Raw genomic sequence first — 27,563 nt, 5'->3', positions numbered from 1 at the left:
CGAGTGTATAAGTGACATAATTAAGAAATTTTTAATAGCGACAATTCATAAACTATAAGGTATAAATATTAAGCATATTGTCATATAGACAATTATAATATATCTGTTTGATAATTAAAAATTAAAACTTCTTGCTTTATCCACAATAAAGTTATAGGAGGGTTAAGTGCTGTGTGACAGTTCGAGAAAAGGATTGTACAGTTGTGCTCGCTTTGCAGAGGCATTGCCGTACCACCTGATATGGCGTTTGGAGACTGAGCCCATGGGTCACTGAGACCATGGAGCTTTTCAAAGAGACCGGCTGGTAGAAAACTCTGGCGATCAGAAGGCTGGTCAACTCGTGTATTTTGGCCAATTTGTCTTTATCGTTATTAAGCGTAGTAATGCGACTAATGTCCTCTGTATCCTACTAGACAGTAGTGACCTCAAAGAATTTTTTTACTTCACAATTAAATATATTTTAATGTTAAATGTATATTAATCTCTCTTAATTTCTGTAAAGTAGCACAGATTTATGTCTACCGTGAATTAGTAGTGTTTGCATGGCTGTGTTTCGGTTTGAAGGGTCGGATATGGCAGTGAATTTACAGTGTTCAAAGGAATAACACCTAATTCCTCAGGAATGGCAACGTATGAGGGGTATGATGGGCGAAACAGTATACTCTGTTATGTTCATGATACTGCTCACGTCGCATTATCGCTTTCCATCAGGTGGGCCGTCAGCTTGTTTGCCATTCTAAGATGTATAAAAAAAGAATAAGTATTTATAAATAGATAAATAAGTTACTTAATGTTTATACTAATTAAAGTAATTTGTTTTGTTTCAGGAAGTAGCAATGTACCCTCAAGAGAACGGTAGTCTTCATATATCAGAAAACTCAACAGACAGCGAATACACTCCGTATGAAGATAGATTAGAGACATACTTGGTGCCAGTGCTCTTTGCAATCATCTTTATAGTGGGAGTCCTCGGTAATGGCACTCTGGTTATTGTCTATGTGCGACACAGGGGCATGAGAAATGCACCTAACACGTAAGTGGTCTCTATTTATCTATCTATTTAAGAGCTGCGCTCTTGTAAGTGGTCTCGGCTATTATAATTTGTTTCAATAGAATTTAATAAAATTATAACTAAATTATGTTGAAATTATCACAGAAAAACTATTTATTTAATTCTTTAATGACGCATTATTATTCTCATCCTGTCCATATCGATATGACCAGGCGATGGTTACAGCTTTCCATCAAGTAGGCCCTTAGCTTGTTCGTCATTCTAAGTATTATAAAAAAGAGGAGATGCGGTTGTTATTAATAGAACCTCTCTGCTCCATTATTAGCAATATTCCATTCCTTTTTACCTTCACGTATTTCTCCTTGAAAACCATCGTGGTTATTTATTATTGAATTTGTTACCATGAGCCAACTGATTTATGCTCATATATCATCTCTCTACCTCGCTAGTGTAAAGCGGTAGTACGAGCAGGGTTACTGTTTCATATACATAAAAAGGTATCATAAAAAAATCTCCAGGCTGTAAGAGTTTTAAGAAATAAAACTCAACATCAATCCTTTCTTTTAATAGGCAGCCCTTGTCAATATGTTAGTAGTAAAGAAATGTTTTTTGAAATTTTATTTATATATGATGTTTTGGTTCTGCTATATATTAAATGTTATATCATTTTTCGAAACGATATAAATGGAAATGTAATGCTAAAGGTCTCCAGACCTTCAGCACTTAGTTATCTCTGCCTACGCCTGCCGCAAGGGACACGGTTTGAAAATAGATATGTAAATAGGTGTGTTGACGTAGTGACTTTGGTTAGGTTAGGGTTGAACTCGTCTATTGCGCACCCTTCTACAAGTGTGTCTCTTTATATTTGTACAATGTGTAATTCCGATAGAAAAGCAAAGGAAATTTTAAAAATAAAATTTCGAGTATCATCCCCGTGCTGCTAAAAAATGTTTATAACTCAGTACTAGATAGAGTGACAACCTAAAATATATTGCAGCTAGTCATTAAATGCAGGTGGCTCAGGACCATTTATGGCAGTTTACTAGAAAGACTTATGTATAACAATGGACAATTAACAGCTGAAATGATTACTATAATAATTACATTATATCCATTATAAGGTTGGAAGAAAGTTGAAAGGCAACCCATGTACTGATCGGACGAGATAACAAAAACAGCAGGCATGAACTGAGGGGCTAAAACCCCTGTTGTATACAAATTATAATAGGATTTATTTTGTACGCCAATGTAAATGTACTATTCCGTTAATATTACGTCTATAACGACCTAAACGCTAGAGATATGTTAAGCAAATCGTATTATAGTTCTTGTAAAGTGGGCTTTTTTAATGGAATGGTAACTACATTATCAGTAGATACTGGTGGAGCACTAAAGAGAAACAATAGATCAGGATGAAGTAGATTAATTGGATCACCGCGACAATTTCAGCAATAAAACAATCAGTATGTTTTCAAGAAAAAACCGCATGGAGGATGACCTGATAGGGGTCCCGTTAGGGAAAAGGAATATTGCTAGCAATGGGGTTGCTAATTTCTATAACTAACAATCCCTTCTTGATCTCAGTGGCTTTTTTATCCCATGTACATATACACGGCGAAGAATCGATCAAATTACTAAGCCTTGATTCTTCAGGGTTCAGTCGAGTTCGGGAATAGATCTCTGGCTATTCTCGATGAATAAAGTCGGAATAAGATAGAACCAATAATAACCTGTGTTCTTTCAAATACAGTACCTGATTTATTTTACTATTTTTATGATGCAAGACGTACAAATGTTCTTTAATAAACCGTTTGTTACAGATACATATTCTCATTAGCGTTAGCGGACCTGCTAGTCATTCTGATCTGCGTTCCGTTTGTCTCCATCATCTACACTCTAGAGTCGTGGCCATGGGGCGAACTGATCTGTAGAATTTCCGAAGCAGCAAAGGATGTTAGCATCGGAGTTTCCGTGTTCACGTTAACCGCATTATCGGCTGAGAGATATTGCGCTATTGTGAACCCGTTTAGAAAACTACAAGTAAGTTATTGTTCATTTTACTTTATAATAACTATGCTTGTGACTTCGTTCATTTAACTGGGTTTCTATGTTCTTTTCTCTTATCAAATTTTACATGTATATTATCTTTAATCAAGAGTGGGCGTGCTTATAATCGTGCGTAATAAATCAACTGATTTTCACATTCACAATATTGGTAAGGACTAAAAAGGCCCATACATCTATTTTATTTATAATTGGCCTTTTTTTCTGCTACATCCTACGTGTGGATTTTGGAAATAAGAAAACCAATGAAGTATAACCATTTTTAGATGACGTATCAAGATAAAACGTACAGATTTTAAGTTAGACCTTTAGGAATACAACTATGAAAGTTATATTCAATTTAGTGCAGTAATTTTCTGGTATTCTGAGACAAACATACAGACAGACAAAATATCTAAGAATTATTGTTTTGGGTTCTATCGCTCTTATTAACTCCTCATATCAAATTTAATTAAATATCCTCAATGTACAGACATCGTGTAGATACGATTTTATTATATTAGTAAACTTCTAAGATTCGGGAATTTGTGACTGTAATTTAAAATACGATATATCTAATATACAATAATTAAAGAGTGAAGCCTAAATAATGTCCTAAAAGTAGACCTAGCGTCTACTTTTACACGGTACACTCCTGCAATTAATGCGAACACCATATCTGTTTGTAAGAGTTTTATTAAAAAAAGCAAACCTCCAACACGCTTGTAACGACATGTAATTCTTTAAATATACACATAATTTATAACAAGCCATGTGGTCCTGGCATAGAATAGGCCACCCCTTTCTTTTCTGTGGGTGTCGTAAGTGACGACGGCAACAGAGTCCCTCTTAAAAGATCACTAAAGCCTAACTGCGGTTTCCAATGCAATTGCCGACCAACTTCTGGCAAAAGGTGGAGGTTTGTGCTCAGCAGCAGTGGACAGTTAAATGCTGATATAATATGATAATAATGATCACACATAATTAATTTTATTCAATGCATAACTCGACAATAATATGCCGATACATTCTAGTATAAATAACTAGTTTTTACTTATAACTTTGTCCACTTGACCAGAATACATCGATTGACTGAAAAAAAGTAGCCTATGCCTTTCTACATTTAATATGTTAGGTGTATACCAAATTTTATAGTGACTGGTTAAGTTTTTAAGGCTCTAAATGAAAACAAACAAACAATTTCTCATTTATAATATCACTAAGCATTTTTACAGGCGTAATGCCTGTAAAAATGAGTATTTTATAATAATAGCGATATAGTATTGAGTAAAAGATAAATTTGAGATGAATAAGAACTTGTTAGTTATTTCCTGGCCGAACGGATGGAATATGTGGATACTGCTTTGAATACAACAAAAATTTGCATGGACTACGAATTCGTGAAGCTAGAGCATTATACTGTCAGGAAATGATCAATCAGTCCCCTCAGTCATGAATATCGGAACGGCGGAACATCCTTTCCTTTTCTTATCTCCACTCAAGCGCTATCTACTAACTTTTTCAAATCTTCTCTCTTTTCTTGGATGTTTTCTGGAATTTTCAATGCTTTCAATTTTTATATAGTTTATTTGTCAATATTGGTTAAATAAGGTATTCTACTAATATGATAGACGTGACAATTTGTTAAGTATTTAATCTTGTTTAAACGGCTGACAGAATTTGAAAAAAAATTGGTACATAGATAGGTTATATTGTAACTTATATATTATATATAAGATATTATATAAACTGACTTTCATAAGGTAGAGTTTCTCAATTTATTTAAATATTTTTATACTAAAATATCAAAATTTGGCAATAAATATTATTAATGTGAAAAGAGTTTGTTTGTTTATTACTTCTTAGCGCCTTCATGACTTATCTAACAGTAATTGTCATGCTTAGCAGATGGATTAGCAACCGTAGTTGGGCTTTGGTGACGTTTTAAGAGGTACGCTGCTGTCTATTGTTCGACCATTTAATTCCCTTAGTCGCCCTTACGACGCCCATGGGAAGGAAAATGGTAGCCTATCTACGCCGGGACCACCCATGATATAATAATAAGTATTTTAATAATAAAATATTTAAACTAAACTAATATTATCGAAAGCTAAGAAAATATTTCTTGTTCGTAATGGTTAAACTGAAACATATTTAACAGATTTAAAAAAACATTTCATCTCTAAAAGTTATGTTTTTAATGGGTCATAATTAAATGGTAAACTCGCAAACGCTGGCGAGGCGGGGCATAAGTGAGGGATCATAGGTAAGGATGAAAGAAGTTCAGTTGGCCCATAGTAACGAATTCTACTAGGATTAACAACGATGACTTAAAGGGGGAACCACGTAGTCGACCTAATAGGGTGTTTTGCTAGCAATGAGGTAGTTAGACCCCATTATTAACAATCTCTTCTCTCTAGAAAGCTACATTATCAACAAGTAACATGGACTGTATGTTATTATCATGAATATTAGAAATCTTCTTCTTTTATATTCGAGCGAAGCCAGGGCATGTCTTTAGTATTATCATAATTTTGCATATGTTATATAAACTGTGAAAGTAAGCAGTGATGTATCTAAAAGTTTTTAGCAATTATCTACCTTATTATTAAAATTGCAAGATAGGTAATTGCTAAAAGGTTTTACCCTATATTGTACTTTGTACTTATAAAACTTTTCTTCTTTCTTATTATTTCTGCAAGAGGATTTCTTAACAAGCTATTAAGTATAATATTATATTTTGAGCAGCCGTATGATTATGTTCAAACTTTAGAGTTTTCTTCATTATTAATAACAGAATATTCGCTTTTGACAATGAAAAGATTTAACTTTGGAATATATAATTAATGTTTATTAAAAGTAAATCTTCTGAAAAGTATTACGAATTATAAATTAAAATGTATATATTATGTATTGCTGAGTTTTTAACTAAATTCTCAATTTATATTTTCTTGTATGTTACGTGACAACTTCGCCAATTAAATACCAATTAAACTTTATTTGATCAAGTTTCGATTTGGGGCAAACATAATCTTGTTCAATTCAACCCTAAGAAGACATAAATCTGCTCTTTCATTGCAAAAAAGACGCTGTTTGTCGTCTGTCCTCATTTTCAGAGCACTCTTCTTGATAATAAGTTCTAGAGTCAACTTCTTTCGTTCCTTGGCGTTGATATATCCAGCGATGCCCAGTTTTGCGGCCATCTGGAGGAAAATGCTGAGATGTCGTCCAAAAAGTTAGGAAAGCTCAATACAGTGAGATGGTATTTCACACTGGAACACTGCTTGCAATTGTATAAAGTTCAAGTCCGGCCACATATGAAATTCTGTTCTCACCTATGGGCAGGAGCACCACAGTACCAATTTCTTTCGTTGGATTGCTTTTAAAGTTTAAGAGTTTAGAATTCGACTTTATGTATTTTTTTTACCTATACACATGAACAGTACCGTGGATATAACAGAGTATACTGTGTAGCCCATGATACCCTTAATGCGTTGTCATTCCTGAGGATTAAGATGTTATGCCTCTGTACCTTGTAATTTCATTGCCATATTCCACCCTTCAAAGTGAAAGTCCGTCGCCATGTGGTCTCGACATAGAATAGGCTACCCCTTCCTTTCCCATGGCTGTCGTAAGAGGCGACTAAGGGAGGGCGAGGGATGTGCAGCAGAGTCCCTCTTAAAACATCTCCAAAGCCCAACTGCGTCGTGACTGACGTATTGGCAACCATACGTCTGTCAAGCGTGGCAATTACTGGCAACTCTTTTTGTTTGTCAATTTCTGTTTCTTTAAAAATATTTAATCCACACCTGGTATATGTAATAAGTAGCCTTTATCCTTCCTCAATATTATGTGCGTGTCAAAGTTTATGAATGTTGATTGACTGATTAGGCTTTCAAGATTATAATGTTTTAAATATTTTTTTTGTTTATCTATTACCTCTTAGAATGTTGACTTCTTTTTCTTTTTCCGCTCTTTATTCTTCTCCTACCTCTGCATCTTTTTTACCTTATTCCAATTTTGTCTTGCTTTTTCTCGTTATTCACTAATCATAATCATGTAGCGCCATTTATTCCTGTTACATTGACTGCTCACCCAATATTAGTAAGATTATTGCCATACGGCTTCTTATTGTAATCCGATGTTCTATTATTCTTCTATAAGACTTTCGTTTCTTAGTATAACACAATACAATGTCTCGAGAAAATTATATCACGATGCAACTGTGTCCTATTAAATTTGTATTCAAATGAGACAAAGTCTGCATTGCCAACAAAGTTGGATATACTTTTTACCTACTGTAGTTATATTTTAGATAGGCAACGCCCGACTGTTTGGATTTTCTGCAATTTCCATTTTAATATGTATTATTGAAAGACTTGCATTTTATTTTTTGGACAGTATAAAAACTCTACCTATAAAATCTAAAAGTTCAATTTTATTCATTATACAAACTCTGTTAGTACACATCTTGACCAACTTAGTCAAGATGTTTATTACACAATTGCGCCTAAACGGCTGATTAGATTTGAATGAAATTTTGGTGTATTTATGCGATAACTCTCTCAAAAATTTAATTATGTTAGCCTACAAGAAATAATTTTTAAGGAGTAGAATAATACGTTGATATTATTCTTCTTAGGTAGTTGTCACCGTAATTCAACATGGAATCACCAGATAGTACAATAAAACATGTGAATGAATGAATGAATGAATGAAATTTCGTTTTAATGTATTTCTCATTAACATTAATCATTGTTAAATCATGATGTTCGTGTTCTCATTATAGACGACGAATATCGTAATCCATCAAGTAGAGGTATAATACAACACACAAGGTACAATAAAACAAGTGAATGAACGAATGAAATTTTGTTTTAATATTTTTTCAAAAAAAAAATTAATTGTAATCAACAGATTACATAATTTATTCATTCATTAACATTCATTCCACTTTACAAATTCAATGCTAAGCCTCATTAATTAACATAATATTAATTAATCTGAATGTTACAGATTAGTATCTAAGGGGAAATGTTGCTCTACGTATTTTGGCAATGTATACACAAAAGGAATTCTGTATGAGCCAATTTCCTGTCTCTAATTACAGTTTTTTCTAATTTAATTCTGTATAAATGATTCTGTTTTATCTGAATTAAATACTTTTCATAGTGACATAGCTAAGTAATTTAAATATACACGGGGCATGTAGTACCAAGTAGATACATATACGTTCTGCTCTGAGACGTCTGAGACCACGAGATGTTTTGTAAATACCCTTATTTTGAAAACTCAAATATATATTTTACAATTTGGCCTTTACGGGCACTTTTACAAGACAATGAAATGTCATATTTAAACACATACATGGCAATAAATAAATAAATACTAGTACTTATGTAATTGATATTGCGTTTGATTATGAATAAATAAATACATACCTAAGTAATATAACTGAGATTGTGTTCTACAAAAAAAACCGACTTCAATTGTAGCTAAATCGTTATTAAAAAAAAAAAAAAACTAAACTACTGTATCAATTTTAATAAATTATTATGGCACTACTCTATATCTCCTTTCAGAAGAAAAAAAATCCATATCGATTAACAACTGATGGAGTTATGAGGAACAAATATAAAAAATCATTCAACCAAATTAAGAACCTTCTTCTTTTTAAAATTTGTTGAAAATTGAAAATATTTATTTGAATTTTGAATGTGAATTCGCGTGTTTATAAAGTGAAGTTCGTAAGGTTAAATCTCTTCCTAGTAAAAGTTGCTTAAAAAATAAGTATTACACAATCATTATAATTGCTTAGTTTTAAAACTAGGATATTTTGTGTTTCGAGAAACCAGACAATGAATATCAGATAAAACCCATAATATTCGGATTCAAGTCAATTAAAAAAAGTTCGTTGACTAAACTGATCTAACCAAATGAAACCTGGGACAACATTTATACAAAATTACGTACCGTAAAACGGGGTTACTTTGACAGATTTTGGGACATTTTTGACAAGAAATATAAAACCTTCGCCAATAATCCACAAGAAAGTATATAATTGTAACAAACATTAATAAGACTGTAAATACTGAAAATTTTAATGAAAAATATTGAGAAGTAATTTAGAAAAAAAAATTGTTTAGAGGCTGCTGAAGTAGGCAATCGTTTGGGGTAGCTTTGGCAGGATATGTTACAAATAAAAAAAACTAACTTAAACATTTACAATAGTTAATTTTAAATTTTCGCGTTGTTGATACATGTTTTAAATATACTATCCGAATTTAATGCGATGAAAAATTGCAGGTAAACAGTCGGCAATAAAAATCAGGTGTGCAGGTTCTACTTACCTACAATTTTTCATCGCGTTATATCCCGATAATGTAGGTAGATAGATATATACTCTTTATTGTTTCCTCTAAATGATTACAGTAGTAAACTTATTTTAGACAATTACAAAAATTATTGTTAAAGGTTTCGAAGGCACACACTACATTAATGTAGTAACTACCGCTTTAACTTCCATGTAATTATATCGAGAAAGCTCGACTAGTTTTGAGACCAAATCGGGATCCTTAAACATGGGCGGCTGTAATGCACTTTCTTGATCTAATTACATGTAAGTTATTACATTAAAATTACAAAATTTAAATAATTATTATATTTAAAATATTTACAATACTAGATGTTTCCTGTGGTTTACCATACAATGTATCCTATGCTTTAAGTTCGGTTAAAACCGCTTTTACACCAAGTTTTCTTCAAATCTACTGATTATTACATAGTATAAAACAAAGTCGCTGTCTATGTGTGTTCGTCCCTATGTATGCTTAAATATATAAAACTACACAATGGATTTTGCAGCGGTTTTTTAATAGATAGAGTGATTCAAGAGGAAGATTTATATGTATAATACATTCATAATATTGTAGAGAAACACTGATAAATTTAGAGGTTTCTAATGTGACGTCGTACATAAACACATTTTTTGCGCTTACATTGCAAACGCTAGCTGAATCCTATGAGATAGGTTAAAATAATGTCGGTGGCTAATAATGCGGCCCTATTTAGTATCAGTATAGCATCCGTATGAAGCCGGGGCAGGTTGTTAGTCTATTATATAGTATATGTGAAAAAGACTCTATTTTCCGCGCTTAGCCTCTCATTTGGGCCGTTGTGCGTGTGAATATTATATAGTATATTTATATATAGTATATATACAATAATTAATATATAGTAGTTTTTTACGTGAAAGAATAACAAACATTCATCTATACATGTTCAGAAACCTTCACGTTTATAGTACCAGTAAGAATAGTAAGGTTATTTTGCCAGAGAAGTAAGTATGATTAATTTTGTAAAATATCGAAGTTTTTTTTCAATTAACGAATTGTTAGCTTAAAAATACAGACACCACTTTGTTCAAGTGATTGTTGAGTGAAGTTTTTTTAATCGTTTTCTGATCTCGTATTACTCAATAATGAGAAAATTTCATTATCGAGCAATACTCTAATTTCAATCGCATTCTAGAATTTTCCACAAGCGTAATTTGAAATTTGTAATCTGAACCATTGTTCTAGTTAATTAAAACGTGGATTGAATTGTTTTTAGTTTTTTCTAATTCCATTATTATATTCCTCCAACTATTCGATTTCAAAGTAAAACCAATTATTTTTGTATCGAAACACAGTAATGTAAACAAATATACTTGAAGTATATGTAATAGAACTTTTTATATATATATATTTTTATACAACTTAGAATGGCAAACAAGCTGACGGTCCACCTGATGGAAAGTGTTAACCGTCACCTATAGACATTAGCAGTACCATGGACATAACAGAGTATACTGTTTCGCTCATGATACCCCCATGCGTTGCCATTCCTGAGGACTCAGGTGTTATTCCTCTGTACCCAGTAAATTCACGCCATATCCCACCCTTCAAACCGAAACATAGCCATGCAAACACAACTGCTTCACGGTTGAAACACGAATGGTACAGAGGTACCCAAGCAATCGACTTTTGTACAGGTACTAGCTTTTATCCGCAACTTGGATCGCGATTTTGCAAGTAAGAAATTTAATAAAATAGATACTTCTAGATAACATATAAAAATAAAACATATTTTAACAATTATATATAATATTATTAAAAAAAAATTTTACTTTGATCCAGTGTTTCATTTTCCAAAAACTAGTGTTACTATTATTAAGTTCGCCAATCACGCAAAAATATACTCCGTTAAATTGGATATAGTTTTCACAGTATTTCTGATGGTCCAACATAAAATCTGGTAAATATTTTATCTTGATTACAATTTGAAAGTGACCTAATAATTCATTGGTTCATAATCCACGCGTACGAGGTGCCTTCAAAGCTCAAACAAAAAGATATTATTTTAAGTATTAATTTAGCACCTTATATGTTATGCTTTTTATGCTAACCCTATAAATACTTTCTCCTTTCGGGTTCTCGAGGTTGACTGGAAGAAATCCCTTTAAGATAAAGTAACCTGTATACATTTTGGTACTACCTAATATTTATATTATAAGTGAATGTACAAAAACATATAAATAAATAAGTTGCGAGAACAAGGTAGTATACTTACCAATTACATAAATAAATAAGTTAAATAAATATTCTATAACAATTATCTCCATTTCGTTACACTTTGCCTATGTTGGCAGCGTGATTTACATTATCTTGTCAAACTTGTTTACTTAAAACATCATTTATTTACATTTTCAACCCGAATTACGATCAATCTGTAGAAAAATAAATTGAATCAGTAATTTTATTTGCGACAAATTGGGTTAAAGAAATTTCAGGCTTTATACAAGAGATATAGATAAGTTATAAAAAAAATAAATCTTTAAATTAGATGACCTTCGTAGCGCAGTAGTAGACAAGTTGTTTTACGTGAATGAAGTAATGAATTCAATTCTCGGTCAGGTCAATTTGGGACATTAATTTTACTAAATGATTTCAAGTATGAATATTCTGAGTGATGTTGCTCGATTTCGTTGCCTGATACCTCATGATAACTATTTTGAGGACTAGACGTTTGGTGTGATGTTAATGACGTTTGAAGTGGCATTTAGAATTTTTATGGGGGTCGTCGTAAAGGGTTTACCACGTCGATTCGAAACCCAGTGATAGTATTTATTAAACGAATTAAATAAATGACTGGTATGATGGGAAAGGGTGGGGGGAGAGATGCCAATCCCTTCCATAGTAATAAGGACTAACGACACCATTACTAGCAAATACCCTGTCAGGTTGACCTCCACGTGGAAATCATTGTGGTTTATTTTTGCTGAATTCATCACGATCATGACCTGCTTTCATCCTTACTTATATCATTAATACAAGTGACGTTATCAAACCATTTTCATTCATTAAAAAAATCTACAAGTTTCATAGATTATTCTGTGTGGTCCATGATACAGTGCCATGTCGACAGGCGACAGTTATCATTTTTTATCAGTTGCATAAAATGAAAAAAAAAATATATATTTAATAAAAAAAAAACAAGAAGCTTCCGAAATCAACGAGTATAATGACGTCACGTCTGCCACGCGCCATGATGCGTACGTGTCGGACGCGATAATGAAAAAAGTAATGTCAAAACTAATTTTATTCGAATTAATTTTGTTTTAGGTAACTCATTATGCAAAAGGGGATCTTATGACTAATTTATCCTGAAGGGGGCGCCACTGTGTTATAATAACGTAAACAAACATCATCTCTGATTAAGTCTACAGTGACAGGCGGGAAAATAAAATATTGTTACATTGTTTTTTCGCGGTTGTGGAATTTTTTTAGAGACAATGTCAATCAAATCTTATATATGATAGCGCCATCTTGTTACGTAAACTGATCTAAAATTTTAAGTGTAATTTATTTTTAGTTCTTAATATACTTTAGTGATCTACGAATATCTGTTCGGTTTTTTTATTTGTAATTTTGGAAATGTAAAGTAATAAATAATTATCTCTCTATCAATTTTCAATCAAATCGGTTCTACTGTTTAACAACGATTGAGTAAGTAATGTCCTATAATATTTAAACATCAAAAATACTTTACAAAATCATTAGATTAGCGCGAAGTAAGACACAAGTAGGTGGCATAACTAGTTACAAATAGGGGAAAGGGATTGTTAGTAATGGGGTTTAAAATTCCCATTGCTAGAAATATACCCTATCAGATCGAAGTCCACTCAGTTCTTTCCGGAAACCATTGTGGGTATTGTTGAATTTGTCACGATAGTCCAACTGCCCTGTTTTCATCCTCACCTATCAGCCCTCATTAGTACCAGCCGATACCACAGACGAGTTTATAATTTTATTTTTACTTATTAAAAGAAAAAACTATTTTAAATACACTAATGCTATGAAAAAAAAAAACTTTATAAACAACGCGAAAATTTTAAAAATTATCTAAAAATAATTAGTTCCAAATATCTATGCATTCTTATTAATATTGTAAATGTGAAAATGAGTTTGTTTGTTATCTTATAACGCTTTAACGACTTTACAAATCACAGTAGAATTTGATATACACATATGGGATGGAAAATGATATAGGCTAGGCTTTTTTACATACCAGTTAGTAAGCATATCACCGTCACGCGGTTAAAAGCTAGTATAAAATAAATGTTATTTTAATGTATGCATAATTATTTTCCTTCTCACTTGGCCTCTATTCATTATAACTATTTTGGTTACAGCTACGCAAACTGCCCTTAGTTTGTGCAACATTCATCTGGGGTGCCGCCCTTATCTTCGCAACACCAGCCGCCGTGTTCTCCAACACAGTTACGGCGCAGCTACACGACAACATCACCATTGTGTACTGCACACCATACCCGCCAGGATGGGAGCATTATCCGAAGTACGACTTTCAACTTTATTATTATAACTTGTAAGTCGATAGTTGTGAGTAGATCGAATTAAATTAAAGTGACCACATCAAATCAAACGCCTGATGGGACTATCACAGTTAATTTACGCAGCTCTGCTTATTGGATTAACATAGGGTTGGCAATAAAATGTTGTGTGTAGTTTTTGTTTGTTTTATTACGTTATATGTCTATGGGCCTTCGTTGACAAATAGAGACCCTGTTTATCCGACTTCAAAAAAGGAGAAGATTTTCAATCTTTAATTTTTTTATGTATGTTCTCCGATTATTGGAAGATGTCTGGACTGATTCGAATTTTTTTTTTATTTTGTTTTATGTATTTGAATTGTACTGTACACTTTCAGATTGAGCTCATACAAGTATTATTAAAATCGGTCGAGTAGTTTAGTTCTTAAATCAAATTAACAGGTTTAATATTAACAATTATGATTGTTTTATTACGTTTATGTATCTGTAAGCAATCATTGACAATAGCGACCCCTGTTGTTGAACAAGATTTATATCTTGCTTAGCTTTTTAGCCACGCCGGCATACACAGACCATCAGTGTATGCCGGCTGAAGAACCCAGCGACCCGGAGGTCGTCGCCTCCGGAGTTGAAGCCGGGGTAGTGGGGCCCTACCTCGCCCGCCCACGCATCATCTGGTGGGCATGAGATGTCCCTGTTGATTGATTGATGTGCTTTTTATGGATAGTTTCGGCTGTTTGTTGTTGATATATGGGTCAGCCAGTCTGTCACTCAACATCCTTTCTTATATATAATTATCTGTGGTATCAAACTATATTTTTAAAATTTTAATTTTAATCACCAAGCGGTGTAAGTCGCGGTCTTAGCTAAATAAACCGATATCTATTACGATTATCATTAGTAAACAATTTGTATATTAATGCTTTTACAAATAAAAAAGCTAATCTAAGATTATCTTAATGATCAAAGTTGTGACATTGATATAATGGAAGAAGTTTAATCGATAGATTAGATTTTTTTCAGGGATTAACTAAACTCAAGTTTAAACGGTACCCAATATTTCGGGCCTAACTTCATAATTATCCCTAATACCATATTTTCTATTACATAAACCTATAATTATTGTAATTTGGTCTTGCTATTGTACAAAGAACTTACTAGAAATAAATATTTTATCAAATTTATATTAATGTAAAAGATTCAGGGAAGATAAATTAATATATACTAGCGACCCGCCCCAGCTTCGCATGGGTGCAATGGTGATATTAAATATACCTACCTACTACAGAATGTCCTTATAAACAACGTTTACAGTTTTTTGTCATAAAACAATACGAACATGATAAAGTGCTATAGGGCGAAGCGCGGCCTTCGACGCGCCACCGCACTGCATTTTTCTGCATTTTAAATCTGTAATATTTTCGGAAATATTCAATTAAATTACATACTGTAATAGCCATATTGATCTATATTAAATGGACAATGTATTTAAGGTACTTAATTGGTTAAAAGTTAATGCTGTATTGCTTAAAATCACTTCGTAAATAACCCATTTTTTCCAGTAAAAAGTAAAAGATAAAAAATTATTATTGCGGATTATCCTTAAGAGATAACATATACCATCGTAGACTTTTTTGTTGACCTTTTTAAGGTGTACAATACTGTAGTACATTATTTTGATTTATCTTGTGGGGTTTCTGCCAGCGTTTGCAATGTAAGCGTAAAAAAATATGTTTATTTACGACATGATATCAGAAACCTTTAATTTTATCAGTATTTCTCTACAATGTTATGCATGTATTTTACATATAAAACTTCCATTTGAATCACTCTATCTATTAAAAAAAAAAACAGCTTAAAAATTCGTTGCGTAGTTTTAAAGATTTAAGGGATGGACAGATAGCGACAGCGATTTTGTTTTATACTATGTAGTGATATATTTTCCGCAGTTTTAATGACATGAATAATTATATAAATTATCGTATATAATAGGGTACCAAATTACATCCAAATCCGTTCAACTGTTTCTGTGAGATTGAATAACAAACAAAGATTTTTACAAATTTTCACATTTTTATATGCAACTGAAAAGTCGTCAAATAAACTGATAGTCCACCTGAAAAGTGGTAATCACCACCTATAGGCATGAACAGTACCATGGACATAAAAGTATAATGTGCTGCCCATGATACCGATGATACCCTCTATGCGATCCCATTCTTGAAAACTAAGTTGTTTTGTCTCTGTACTCTGTTATTTCATTGCCGTATCCTATCCTAACATTGATAATGTTATTAGGATTAATATAAATGAAATAAATACAAGACTATCAGCCAATACTAAATGGTTACCGTAGTCTCTGGACGCTTGCAGTACTATGGGACTCGGAGCTCTGAGGAACTTTATTACGTCTTTTTTTAATATGGAATAAAAACATTATGTTGGACCTGTTTTTTGTAAGGCCACTTGAAAGGGTTTATTAAATCTCAAATCCTACAGAAATTTATTAGTACTATATATTTTATACTAATGATTCGACCCGGTTTCGCACGGCGGGCAGAATTTTCGAATATAAGTATTATTATAGCCCATGTTACTTCGCGCTGATAATGTAGCTTTTTATAGGTGAACTATTTTTTAAAATCGTTTACATATAAATTGGTTTGAGCAGTTTTGAGTTTATCAATTACATATAAACAAGCAAACGATCAAATCTTTCCTCTTATCAGTATTCCTTAGCTTTTACATTTTTTTTAATTGACGACCTCATTTGGGCAGTAAGAGATTTGTTTTGAGTATTGTACGATACTCGCCCTTATTAATATTATAAATGTAAAAGTGAGTTTATTTGTTGTGTTATAGCCTTTTAATGGCTTAACCAATCATTATGAAATTTGGTATACATGTACTATATGTGATGGAAAGGATATAGGCTATTTTTAATTCTGATCAATAAACATACCTAAGTCACACAGACGAAGTCGCGGATACAAACTAGTTTTTTCTATAATTATTTAAAAAACTCATACATTTAATTTATTAAATTGATAATTTAGTATCAAATTAAAACAACGATACAAATAGATTTATTGAAAAATAATTTATAAAATTTGCGCAAGAACAGTGAAATAAATAGTTGGTTCAATTAATGTCAATTATTTCGAAGTTTATTAGTTTTGTAAAATCAATTGTACAATCAGCACAGAATTAATATTTAATTTGAAGCAATTATACATTATTGTTTTTATACAACTTAGAATGGCAACAAGCTGACGGCCCATTTGATAGAAAGACATAACTGAGTATACTGTTTCGTCCATGATACCCCCCTTGCACCTGTGTTTTGGTTTGAAGAGTGGGATATGGCGTGAATTTACAGGGTACAGATGAATAACACCCGAGTTCTCAAGCGGGGTATCATGGGCGAAACAGTATACTCTGTTATGTCCATGGTATTGCTCATGTTTATAGGCGACGGTTACCACTTTCCATCAGGTGGGCTGTCAGCTTGTTTGCCATTCTAAGTTGTATATAAAAAAATGCATTGCAATTCCTGAGGACTAAGGTCATATCCCACCCTTCAAACTGAAAATCAGCCATGCGAACACAACTGCTTTACGGTAGAAACTCAAATGGGACAAAGGTGCCCAAGCAAACGACTTTTGAACAAATTCTCCTTCTGGTAAACTTAAAATTTATTATAATAAAATATGTGGCAAATTATAAATCTGTTGTCCGCATACGTGGATGCGGTAAATATAATATTTTAATCTTCAAATTCGAACTGAAATATTTTCTTATCGGCATTTTTTATTTATGATATTTATAAAATATTTATTATTATTTATAAGACTATTGGCTGACTGATTAAGAATAAAAATTATTATTATATATAATACCGTTGTTTTTTCTTCTCTGTAATATTTTTTTAATTATTAAAAAGATATTACAGAGAAGAAAAAAATATTGGTTGTGACAAAAATAATCCAAAAACAAAAAATAAATAAATAAACGATTGTCATACTATTATTATGTAAATGCTATCGTATTAAATTTATTATCTGGGTTGCACCCAAAAAATATATTAAATTATTAGGTTAGTGCACCCAATACACAAATTTTAATTTGTACAAAAGTATAAATAAATAAAAAATATATTTGTACTTCGTTAATTCTACTAATACTGTAAGTTCGTAAAGATGTTTGTGTGTTTGTTGTTCAGGCACCCGGCTTAAACGGCTGAGCGGATTTGTACACGAGTAAGTCCTAACATATAGGATACGTTATTACTGATTTTGGCAGGTAAAGCCACGTGAAATAGCCAGTTACTTTTAATGATTGGTTTATATTTGAATATTCTTATACGTTTTGTAGACACGTGTACTCGACTCGGATCCAAGATGTTTTATGCATGAACTTAGTAAGCGATTGTTTGAAATATAAAGGCCAATATTTGATCATGGGTACAAGAGGCATTATGGTAATTTTACCTACTGTTTATGATAACGCCTCTGGGACTATTATATCCACATTCTGTTCTGAATGAGTGAAGATGAAAAAAGTGATGTTTAGACAACCTCGTATTCGCGGCTCGCTTGGAGATTGGAATTTCATTTTGTTTCTGTTACGTATTTATATACTCGTAGAAGACATTGTAAACAGCGCAAAGTGCAATTTACAAATATCCTTTTAATGGAATGGTTCTTTGAGCTCTAAATAAACTTTTCCGTTTTTATGCGCTTCCAAGTATCATGTTAACATAGAAAGCACTAAATGTTCTGTTTTTGAAAAAATATTCAATTTAGTATAAGTATATATATACGACGGTTACTACTTTCTATCAGGTGGGTCGTCGTCTTGTTTGCCATTCTAAGTTGCATAAAAAATCCTAATAATACATCTCTATTTAAGGGCTATACTCTTCCCGGTGGAGCTCTTGCCTATACCAGTACTTGCAGTACCAATTTTTTTCTTAAGCTGCTTATGTAACTATTTATTTATTTTATTTATTTATTTATTTATTTAACACTTTATTGCACCAACATAACATGATTTGTTAAAACAATTTTCAATACGTATAGTGTAGTACAAAAGGCGGTCTTATTGCTAAGCAATCTCTTCCAGACAACCTTTGGGTAGAAAGGATTAAAACATAAGTAGGTAGGTGGCGCGTTAAAAAAGATAGATTTGTAAAAAATAATATTTGTGACAGCATAGTCATATACATATACATACATAAATAAACACATACAACCAAACATATACATATATATACATACACATACACATATAAATATATATACATACATATACATATATACGCATAAATACATACAAATATACCATATTAATACACATATATATAACACACATAAAACTGGAAATACGTAGGACTAAGTGATTATAAGGATAGGTAGTGGGCTTTAACTAAGTTTTTAAAAATGGGCAACGATTGAGCGCACCGTATAGAGGTAGGGAGTGAGTTCCACAAACGAACTGCTTGCACGGAAAAGGATTTGAAAAGAACTATACCTTGGTCTCCCGCTTCATCTCCTTACTTCTATCTTACTTACTATTATAATGTTTATAAGTTCGTTATATTGTATCATAGGTCCCAAATTTATTCACTTCTGGCTATATACTTCATGTTTTTAAAATAAATTTAAGATGATTAATATTATTCCTTAACTATTATTAATTGAAGTAAAAATCGCTCATTTTAGTTACAATTTATTAAAACGTGTGGTCAACGATACATTTTACAAATAAAAAATCGTAAATAATAAGAAAATGTATCTGTAATACTTTATCAATAAAAATACCAATATCTGGTTGCTAAACAATTAGATAATTGGGCAGAGAAATTACTCGATAAGTGGGAGTAAACTAAGCAGAGCAGCAGCAGTTAGATTATCTATAACTTTTATAATTTTCTTTAAATATATAAATAATGTATTTAATAGTACAACTATAATTATAAATCAGCCATCGGTAATAAGATAATTTCTTATCGGGAAGGATCGTAGACGCTTTGTTATAATTTGCACCACGCACATTTATACTGACAAACTGAGAGTTTTGTTTCGATAAATGTTTTTTTTTTGTTTCAGATGGATGGCGTTAGCCAAAGCCATAATTTATTATGGCCTACCGCTACTAGTGATTGCTTTTTTCTATACACTAATGGCTCAGAGATTGCTGGCCAGTACCCGAGAAATGCCTGGTGCCTTCCATGGAGGACAAGGGGAGGCACAGGCAAAAGCTAGAAAGTCCGTCGCCTGTATGGTTCTTATTTTCGTTATTGGTTAGTGTTTGTTGATATTATTTAAATTAATATATGCAAAAATTAATTGACTATTAATTTTGTATATAAAACATGAAAATTCGTTTGACTAAAGACTGATATTGACTTATACTTTTTATACTTGATATGTCCTCACTTTACTTTTATTTGAGTTTCTATTCGACTAAGGAAAGTTAATGGTCAAGAGATGAGCAACAGCGTTTTTCTTAAAACATTACTAAAGCCTATACTAATGGTCGACGCTGAAAGGGAACCAGTGAGGAATGACAGGAGAGAATGAAAAGGCAAGTCAGTTAGTTCGTGCTGAATTCCAGGTGTATTCATCACGATGGTTTTTAGGGGAGACCATGTAGAGGTTAACCTGACAGGGTATATTGCTAGCAATGGGACTGGTAATCCGCATTACTAACAATCCTTTCCTCCCCACATCACTACAGTTGCCCACCTGCCTACTAAGCGGGGCAACTACTAGCAAACTACTACCCCCCAAGAGGAAGGCCTATGTTCAACAGTGAACAATTAAGGGTTGATATGAATAAATGTGTGTTGCTTGCGATACAGCTGTGAATTGCGTTAATGAAATAAGAGTTCCTATTAAGTTCGAAACTAGTCGAACAACCCCTAATTTACGCGAGTAAAAGCTAACATAAATTATTACAATATACTATTTTTATTAGAATCAAAAATTTATATTGAAAAGGGACGTTGAGTTATTTCGCACTTTGGTATGAATAGCCCTAAAAAGTGAAATGTATGTAATGAAAAATAAACAACTGGATAATTCACACCATAGTCAATTGTGGCACTCCTAAAATCTGTATTCTAATTTGTTCTCAGTATTCTTCATATGTTTCTTGCCGTATCACGCCTTCGAGATGTGGTATCATCTATCGCCGACCGCCCAAACAGACTACAACGACTGGACTCATGCTTTGAGAATAATGGGATTCTGTCTTAGGTTTGTATGGTACAATAATCTCAATTATAATTCTTCTACAGGCACCTCTTTGGTAATTAGATAGATTATATTTGCACCTCCTTGGAGAGTAGATTTTTACGATTACTCTTGTTCTGTTGATGCGAGATGGTATTTACAGCTTACCAAACGCATGCAGGGGATAAATGCATGCAGTTCATCGTCAACACCTTTGATCTCTATCATTGCTTTATTAGTATTATAATATATTATCGTGTATGTACGGACAAACGCAGTGTCGGACGACCCCACACTAGATGGATGCAGGTGGCTCAGGACCTTTCCTTATGGCGGTCTATGGTCCCCCATATGTGCAACAATAGACAGTTAATGGCTGAAATGATGATGATGACGATGATGATCGTGTATCTATGTACATACACGATCAAACATACAAACATATAAATATGTGTATGTTTTTAAATTATATATTTTATATGTAAGTAATATTTATTTAATGTCTTCATGTAAGCATATTTATATGATCATAATGTGCAGTAATTCTCCATTCTATGTGGAATTCAATATGTAGGTATATTTCTGTAACTGTTAATCTACAATAATTTAATTCAATACAAATTCAATATTTCAATACATAATTACATTTCTGTTTTACCAAAGGTTGACTGGGAGAGAATACTATAAAGCATAAAGTCCCCTTTTTATATCAGTTTTTGTAATGTGATCAATAAAGAATTAATAAAAAAATAAAAAATAAAATGCAGCGGGCATTCCAAACCCTTGGAGAAGTACTTACTAGACGACTGAACATTGACTCGAAGTGCCAAGATGAATTACTCGGAAGTTGACTGCCAGTTTAGTGAATTCATCTTTTTTTATTTGCCAATTGCCGTTTGGCTCTGGTGATTCCAGTCCATTATTGTCTGTTCCTCTGTTATAACTTTTTACGTCCTCTGACGCATCTTTTACCTTTTACTTTGCTTATTATTACCTACAAGTTGATAAATTTCAAAACATTTATACAAAACGTGTATATGTGAATTAAATATTTGACTACGGCTAATAGTTTGTCTGTGTATCAAATAAAAACTATCAAATCATTTAAGCTATAAATTTCGCATATTTAATCACAATTTCGATATTTGTTAATTTTAAGAACTTTATGGAAAGCTGAGAATAATATTCAAGGAAGATGACGAAACTGTATTTCGATCTACCGAGCTCTAATACATTATACAAACGTGTAGATATAATGTTACCTATATACACTAAATTAAGAATAAACATACCTTTCCCTTTATATACATCTAAACAGCTACGACCTTTTAAAGCTTTCTTTAAAGAAATTCAATGCCTGCGACATTTTAACATCTCAAGAAAAATACTTCGATAACCGTCTTACTTTTGTTATGTTTCAACAAAAGATTCTCCCAAGTTTATGGGAAAGCTTTTTTTTAAACATCCAACCGATTACGAAGTTGGGTATGTCTATAAATATTTATAAGATTCCTCTTTGTTTTGAAATCGCTCCATAAAAGGATATAAGAAACTTAGTTGAATCAATTTGGTAACACCTCATTAATCATAAAATAACTGTCAGTTACTCTATACGGAAAGGTTAAGGTGATAGATTGTTTAAATTGGTAAATTGCTAAAGGATAATGGATACCTTTCTCAATGGCAAATAACCACTTTTCGATCAAAGAGAAAAGGAAATTTTAATAATAAAACATTCTATTAGTGAACGTAATAAATGGCTATATATATATATATATATATATATATATATATATATATATATATATATATATATATATATATATATATATATATATATATATATATATATATATATATATATATTCAGGGGATTTGCATGAAGGTTCGTGAAGGTTGACCTAATAGATTATATTGCTAACAGGGTCTAGAAGCCCCATTGCCTTCTAGATCCTGTTACTAATAATCCGTTCCCCCACAATTTGTATATCAAAGGGTTAGAGGCATCTACATATATATTAAATAATACAATATAGCTAAACATCATATAAGGGAACAAAAAGTGAAACAATTACGCAGAGAAATATTTAATTAAATGTAATGAATGCAATTGATACTTATCTCCATAGTTTAATATTATAAAAAAACTATGTAACAACTAGTATAACATAAGAACTATTTATAGTAGCAAACAAGCTGTGAATCTATTCAATAGAATATATTAATTTATATATGATTGTTATTTTACACCTAATTGTAGTTAATTAAAGCAATTGTCCAATAATATGTATATTTCCCTACAGTACGAGTACAGTACAGTAAAATACAAGTAATACCTACATAGTTGAATATTATAAGGAAAATGTTATAAGTATGATAGAATAATGACAAACAGCCAGTGAGTTTTTAGGCATTTAATATAAAAGCTCCGTCTAAAAAGTGAAGGTATATCTGATGTTAAGTTTAATGAAGCAACTCACCTGTAATATTTTTCACAACAGTTTCCTGAATTCCTGCGTCAACCCCGTAGCACTTTACTGCGTAAGTGGAGTCTTCCGGCAGCACTTTAACCGTTACTTGTGCTGTCGTAGAAGCACTCTCCACCCCACGTGCAGTTCTCGACTTTCCAGAACTGCGATCTGTGAGACCTCATTTAGGAGCACCCATCGACATCGATGCAACAGGTCTGTGTTCAAAATCTAATATTTGATCCTTATAGTCTGCTATGTATGTTGAATATTATCTAAATATTTTTTTTTTATTTTACACTTTATTGCACCAAGTAAAAAAATAATAAATACAGTGTAAATATTAATAAGAAAGAAGTATTAATAATTAAGTATTAACTGGTAACAAATGGAAACTTTCAATCGATTAATTGTTTCTTTTTGTATTAAATTTTTTTTTACTCCTTTTGAACATTCACAGACTGTCTTATATTTCAGTCAAATATTAATTTGTTAATATTTTCATAACGAATTATAATATGTATATTTATAAATATTTGGCCAAACGCAGTGTAGGACGGTCCTTCACTAAGTGGAGTGACGACCTGATATGCGTTGCAGGGAGTCAATGAATGCAGGTATTGCAGTTTATGAGGGCGCCTATGTTCAGCAGTGAATAGATAAAGGCTGGTATGATGATGATGATGATAAATAGATTCATTTCCAATCCAATCCAAGAAACTTCAAACAATTGGAAATAACTGAAAGCTTCAAATAAATGTTATTAACATATAGTTAATTCAACCAGAATTTAACCACTGCTTCTATGGTAAATTGTATCAACATTTACAGGAACCCAACAGAAAGTGTGGTGATATCCAACTACGACTATGGAAGTACTAAAAAGAAAGGCAACATAATATCCAGGAATAGTACAGACGGAGTCACTATAATGACTATCAGGGACACCAATGACTTTCTAACGGGGGATGTTGATGAAAAATGTATCACTAGATAGGCTTAAATTAAAAAAAAAAAGATTGGACAAAAGACATACTTAAATTTTATTTTTTATAATTGGTATCGCTTCTTGCTATGAAATCGATATACCATTTAATGTATAAATAGTAAATGCATATACGTTACATGAGAGTTATAGATAATATAAACAAACACAATAAAAAAAAAATCAATATAAATATAATATGTTCAGAATCGAAGACATTCAAATTAAAAATATATAATATACAAATATTATTGTAAATAAAGAGTTATAACTTTCAAAATTATACTACAGGGATCTCAAATAATTTAGATTTATATGAAATTTAATTTAAATTTAAGATAAGTGTAAGTGTATATATAGTATAAATAACTGATAAGTTTCTCTAATATTAAGAGAATATGGCATATTAAATTGAAAAAGATTATTTAAAATTTACACATTGTTGATATTAAATTTAATTAAATAATATTACGTATACATAATGAAACTAAATCATTAGCATCTTTCCTGTAGAAATATCAGTTGATAAAGAATAAAAATTTAGTTTATTAACTATATATAGTAATTATACCTTCGCATACTAACAAGGCTCGTCCAGCTATCAAGTTAATATGGGGCTCTAAATTTTGTATATGTGTGTGCGTGTGTGTGCATTTGTTTGCGTACACGTGCGCATGTGTGTGAAACAAAAATAAACTTAAGTTCTTTTGTATAAAATGTTCAGTTTCGATAGACTTCCTTAAAAATTATTATCATTTATTTTTTAAACTTTAAAAAGAGATATAAATAAAATAAAAAAAAACTTTTTATGAATTCACCTCTCCATTCGGAGTACAATTTCAGTTGAGAAGGACGGGCAAGAAACTCAACTGTAGCTTGCACTGCACTCTCTAAATAGGATGCTAATGATTTGGAGATTTTAACCTGTATATTATGTATATAATATAATATTTCACGCCTACATTCCCTTGGTGTAAACAAAACATCAAAATCACAGTGATTAATGTGTTAGCTAATATATATGTCATATGAAAAAGTCTTATAATTTATTATGAATTCATAAGTGACAAAATGTTAATTAACTATCTCATAAGCATTCAAGACACTACATCTTCGTATAAATACTTACCACAAATGGTGACTACCATTAAAGATGATAGATGAGGAGAGAGTGAGGTCAGTTGACGCATCGTCACGAATTTAGTAGGAATTATCCACGACGATTTTTAGGAGATGCCGAATATAAGGCGAAAGTTAAAATTTGGATTCTTTTATATGAAGACACTACCAATGCAACTAAAGACACGTCGTGTTGAACTACTAAGTTTTTTTTTTCATAAAACAAGGGACAAATGAGCATGCGGCTCATCTGAATGTAAGTAACTACTGCTGCCTATGAGTGCTCGAAATACTGGAGTAATTCCAGGTGTGCTGCCGGCCTTTAAAAAGGAAAATGCTGTTGTCACTTTTTACTCCATGTACTATTGAGTAAAATCGTCAGTTTCGCTGGTAGAATTATCTTTAAAAGGATGCTAGATTTAACACTGTATTACTGATAATGAGTCTCCCATATTTTATAAGAGACGGGAATTAATGCGATCATTTGGGTGAACTATAATAATTTACCAAAATTATCTCGACGTTTCACGAGTACGAGTACACTGATGTAGTGCTGTCATGTCTCCGCTTAATTACTAATAATTAATTATTTAATTCCCATCTTTTATACAACATAAACGTCTAGAAAGTCTAAAAGACAATAATTGGTCTCCTAGTTCTCTTCCAACTTATCATTCTCTCCCTCTTGTGTTTGTGGTATGTTCGTATGTTAAAGATATTAATATTTCTTTATTTACTTGTAACAGTAGTAGATGATTAATTTAACCTATCATATTTTCAGTGATGATAAAACTAAGTTCCGTAAGTTTGCAACATATTTTAACTGTAACAAAATCCGGTTTGATATAGAATACTTTTGTCGAGAATTGTCGACTAGTATTCTCATGATTTTCTTACAGTTAAAATAATAAGACTATTATTTATAACTTTGGCAATTAAATGAGATTAATTAACTAATAAATTATATATTTTTTATGTTTCCTTTTATTGTAATGAAATTAATTAAAATTACAGTATAATATTGTGATTCAATTCTTCTTTCTTTCTTTCTTTGTTACACTATCTATAAAATGTATTTCCGGATATTTTGAAACACCCTATTGTGCTCTTAAGATTAATGTTGTCATAATGTTCAAGTGTAATAAAAATCATTTCTCATAATAAATAGTCGTCTATAATTTCAGTTTTATTTCAAACTATGACGTAGTTCTAATTTTTTTTTCTTTTTCCTTTAAATACCTTGGAACTGATGTTATAATTAAAAAAGTAATTTAATCAACCTAGATTGGTTCTAGGTGATTCTGGAACCTAATCTCAATATCAATTTAAATCCAATCTCTTGCCAATCGCGATTTTGTTTTGTTTTTTGAGAAATAACAATTATGAATTAGATTAAAATTGGGACCGGGTTTACATTGGCAAGTTACACTAATATACATATACAAAATAGTTGCAAAAGTACCGAATAATTCAGATTTACAACATATAAGTGGAATGTCCGGCCTTTGCTTTACAAAGACTTGTTCTGGTAGATGTTTTAACAAGTCTATATAAAAATAAACCCCAGCTCTCGCCATCTATCCTTCAGAACACTGATACTTATGCAATTATCTACTAATTTATCCGCAACAAGTGTTTTAATAAACACAGTAATTACATGAAGATATGAATTTACAAAAAGAGTAATTGATATTAAAGATGGGCTAAAAGGAAACATCCAAAGCTGGCAAAAAGTTGCCCTATTTATTTATTTTCAATTTTATTGATTGCAAGTCAATCCTTAAGATGTGCAGAGATACTTGACGGC

The 27,563-nt window shown here is 31.7% G+C and overlaps 1 protein-coding gene across 2 annotated transcripts in view; it reads left to right on the top strand.

Moving 5' to 3' along the window:
• LOC113516224 (neuropeptide CCHamide-2 receptor-like) overlaps nt 1-26,921 on the top strand; it is a 102,176-nt gene extending 75,255 nt beyond the window's left edge. Inside the window, exons 2-8 of one of the 2 annotated variants that reach the window (XM_052900857.1) lie at nt 828-1,033; nt 2,833-3,052; nt 13,788-13,951; nt 20,057-20,250; nt 21,088-21,208; nt 23,686-23,868; nt 24,484-26,921. In XM_052900857.1, the coding sequence (XP_052756817.1) occupies nt 837-1,033; nt 2,833-3,052; nt 13,788-13,951; nt 20,057-20,250; nt 21,088-21,208; nt 23,686-23,868; nt 24,484-24,649 (1,245 nt within the window). In that variant the 5' untranslated portion in view covers nt 828-836 and the 3' untranslated portion in view covers nt 24,650-26,921. Of the gene's footprint in view, nt 1-827; nt 1,034-2,832; nt 3,053-13,787; nt 13,982-20,056; nt 20,251-21,087; nt 21,209-23,685; nt 23,869-24,483 lie in introns of both variants that reach the window. The other variant, XM_052900856.1, reaches the window with a different exon arrangement.
• Nucleotides 26,922-27,563: the final 642 nt, after the last annotated feature.

Source organism: Galleria mellonella, unplaced genomic scaffold (genome assembly GCF_026898425.1).
Source record: "Galleria mellonella isolate WM207_F2 unplaced genomic scaffold, CSIRO_AGI_GalMel_v1 utg718, whole genome shotgun sequence".
Taxonomy (NCBI): Eukaryota; Metazoa; Arthropoda; class Insecta; order Lepidoptera; family Pyralidae; genus Galleria; species Galleria mellonella.
This window is presented reverse-complemented; position numbering and strand designations above follow the sequence as displayed.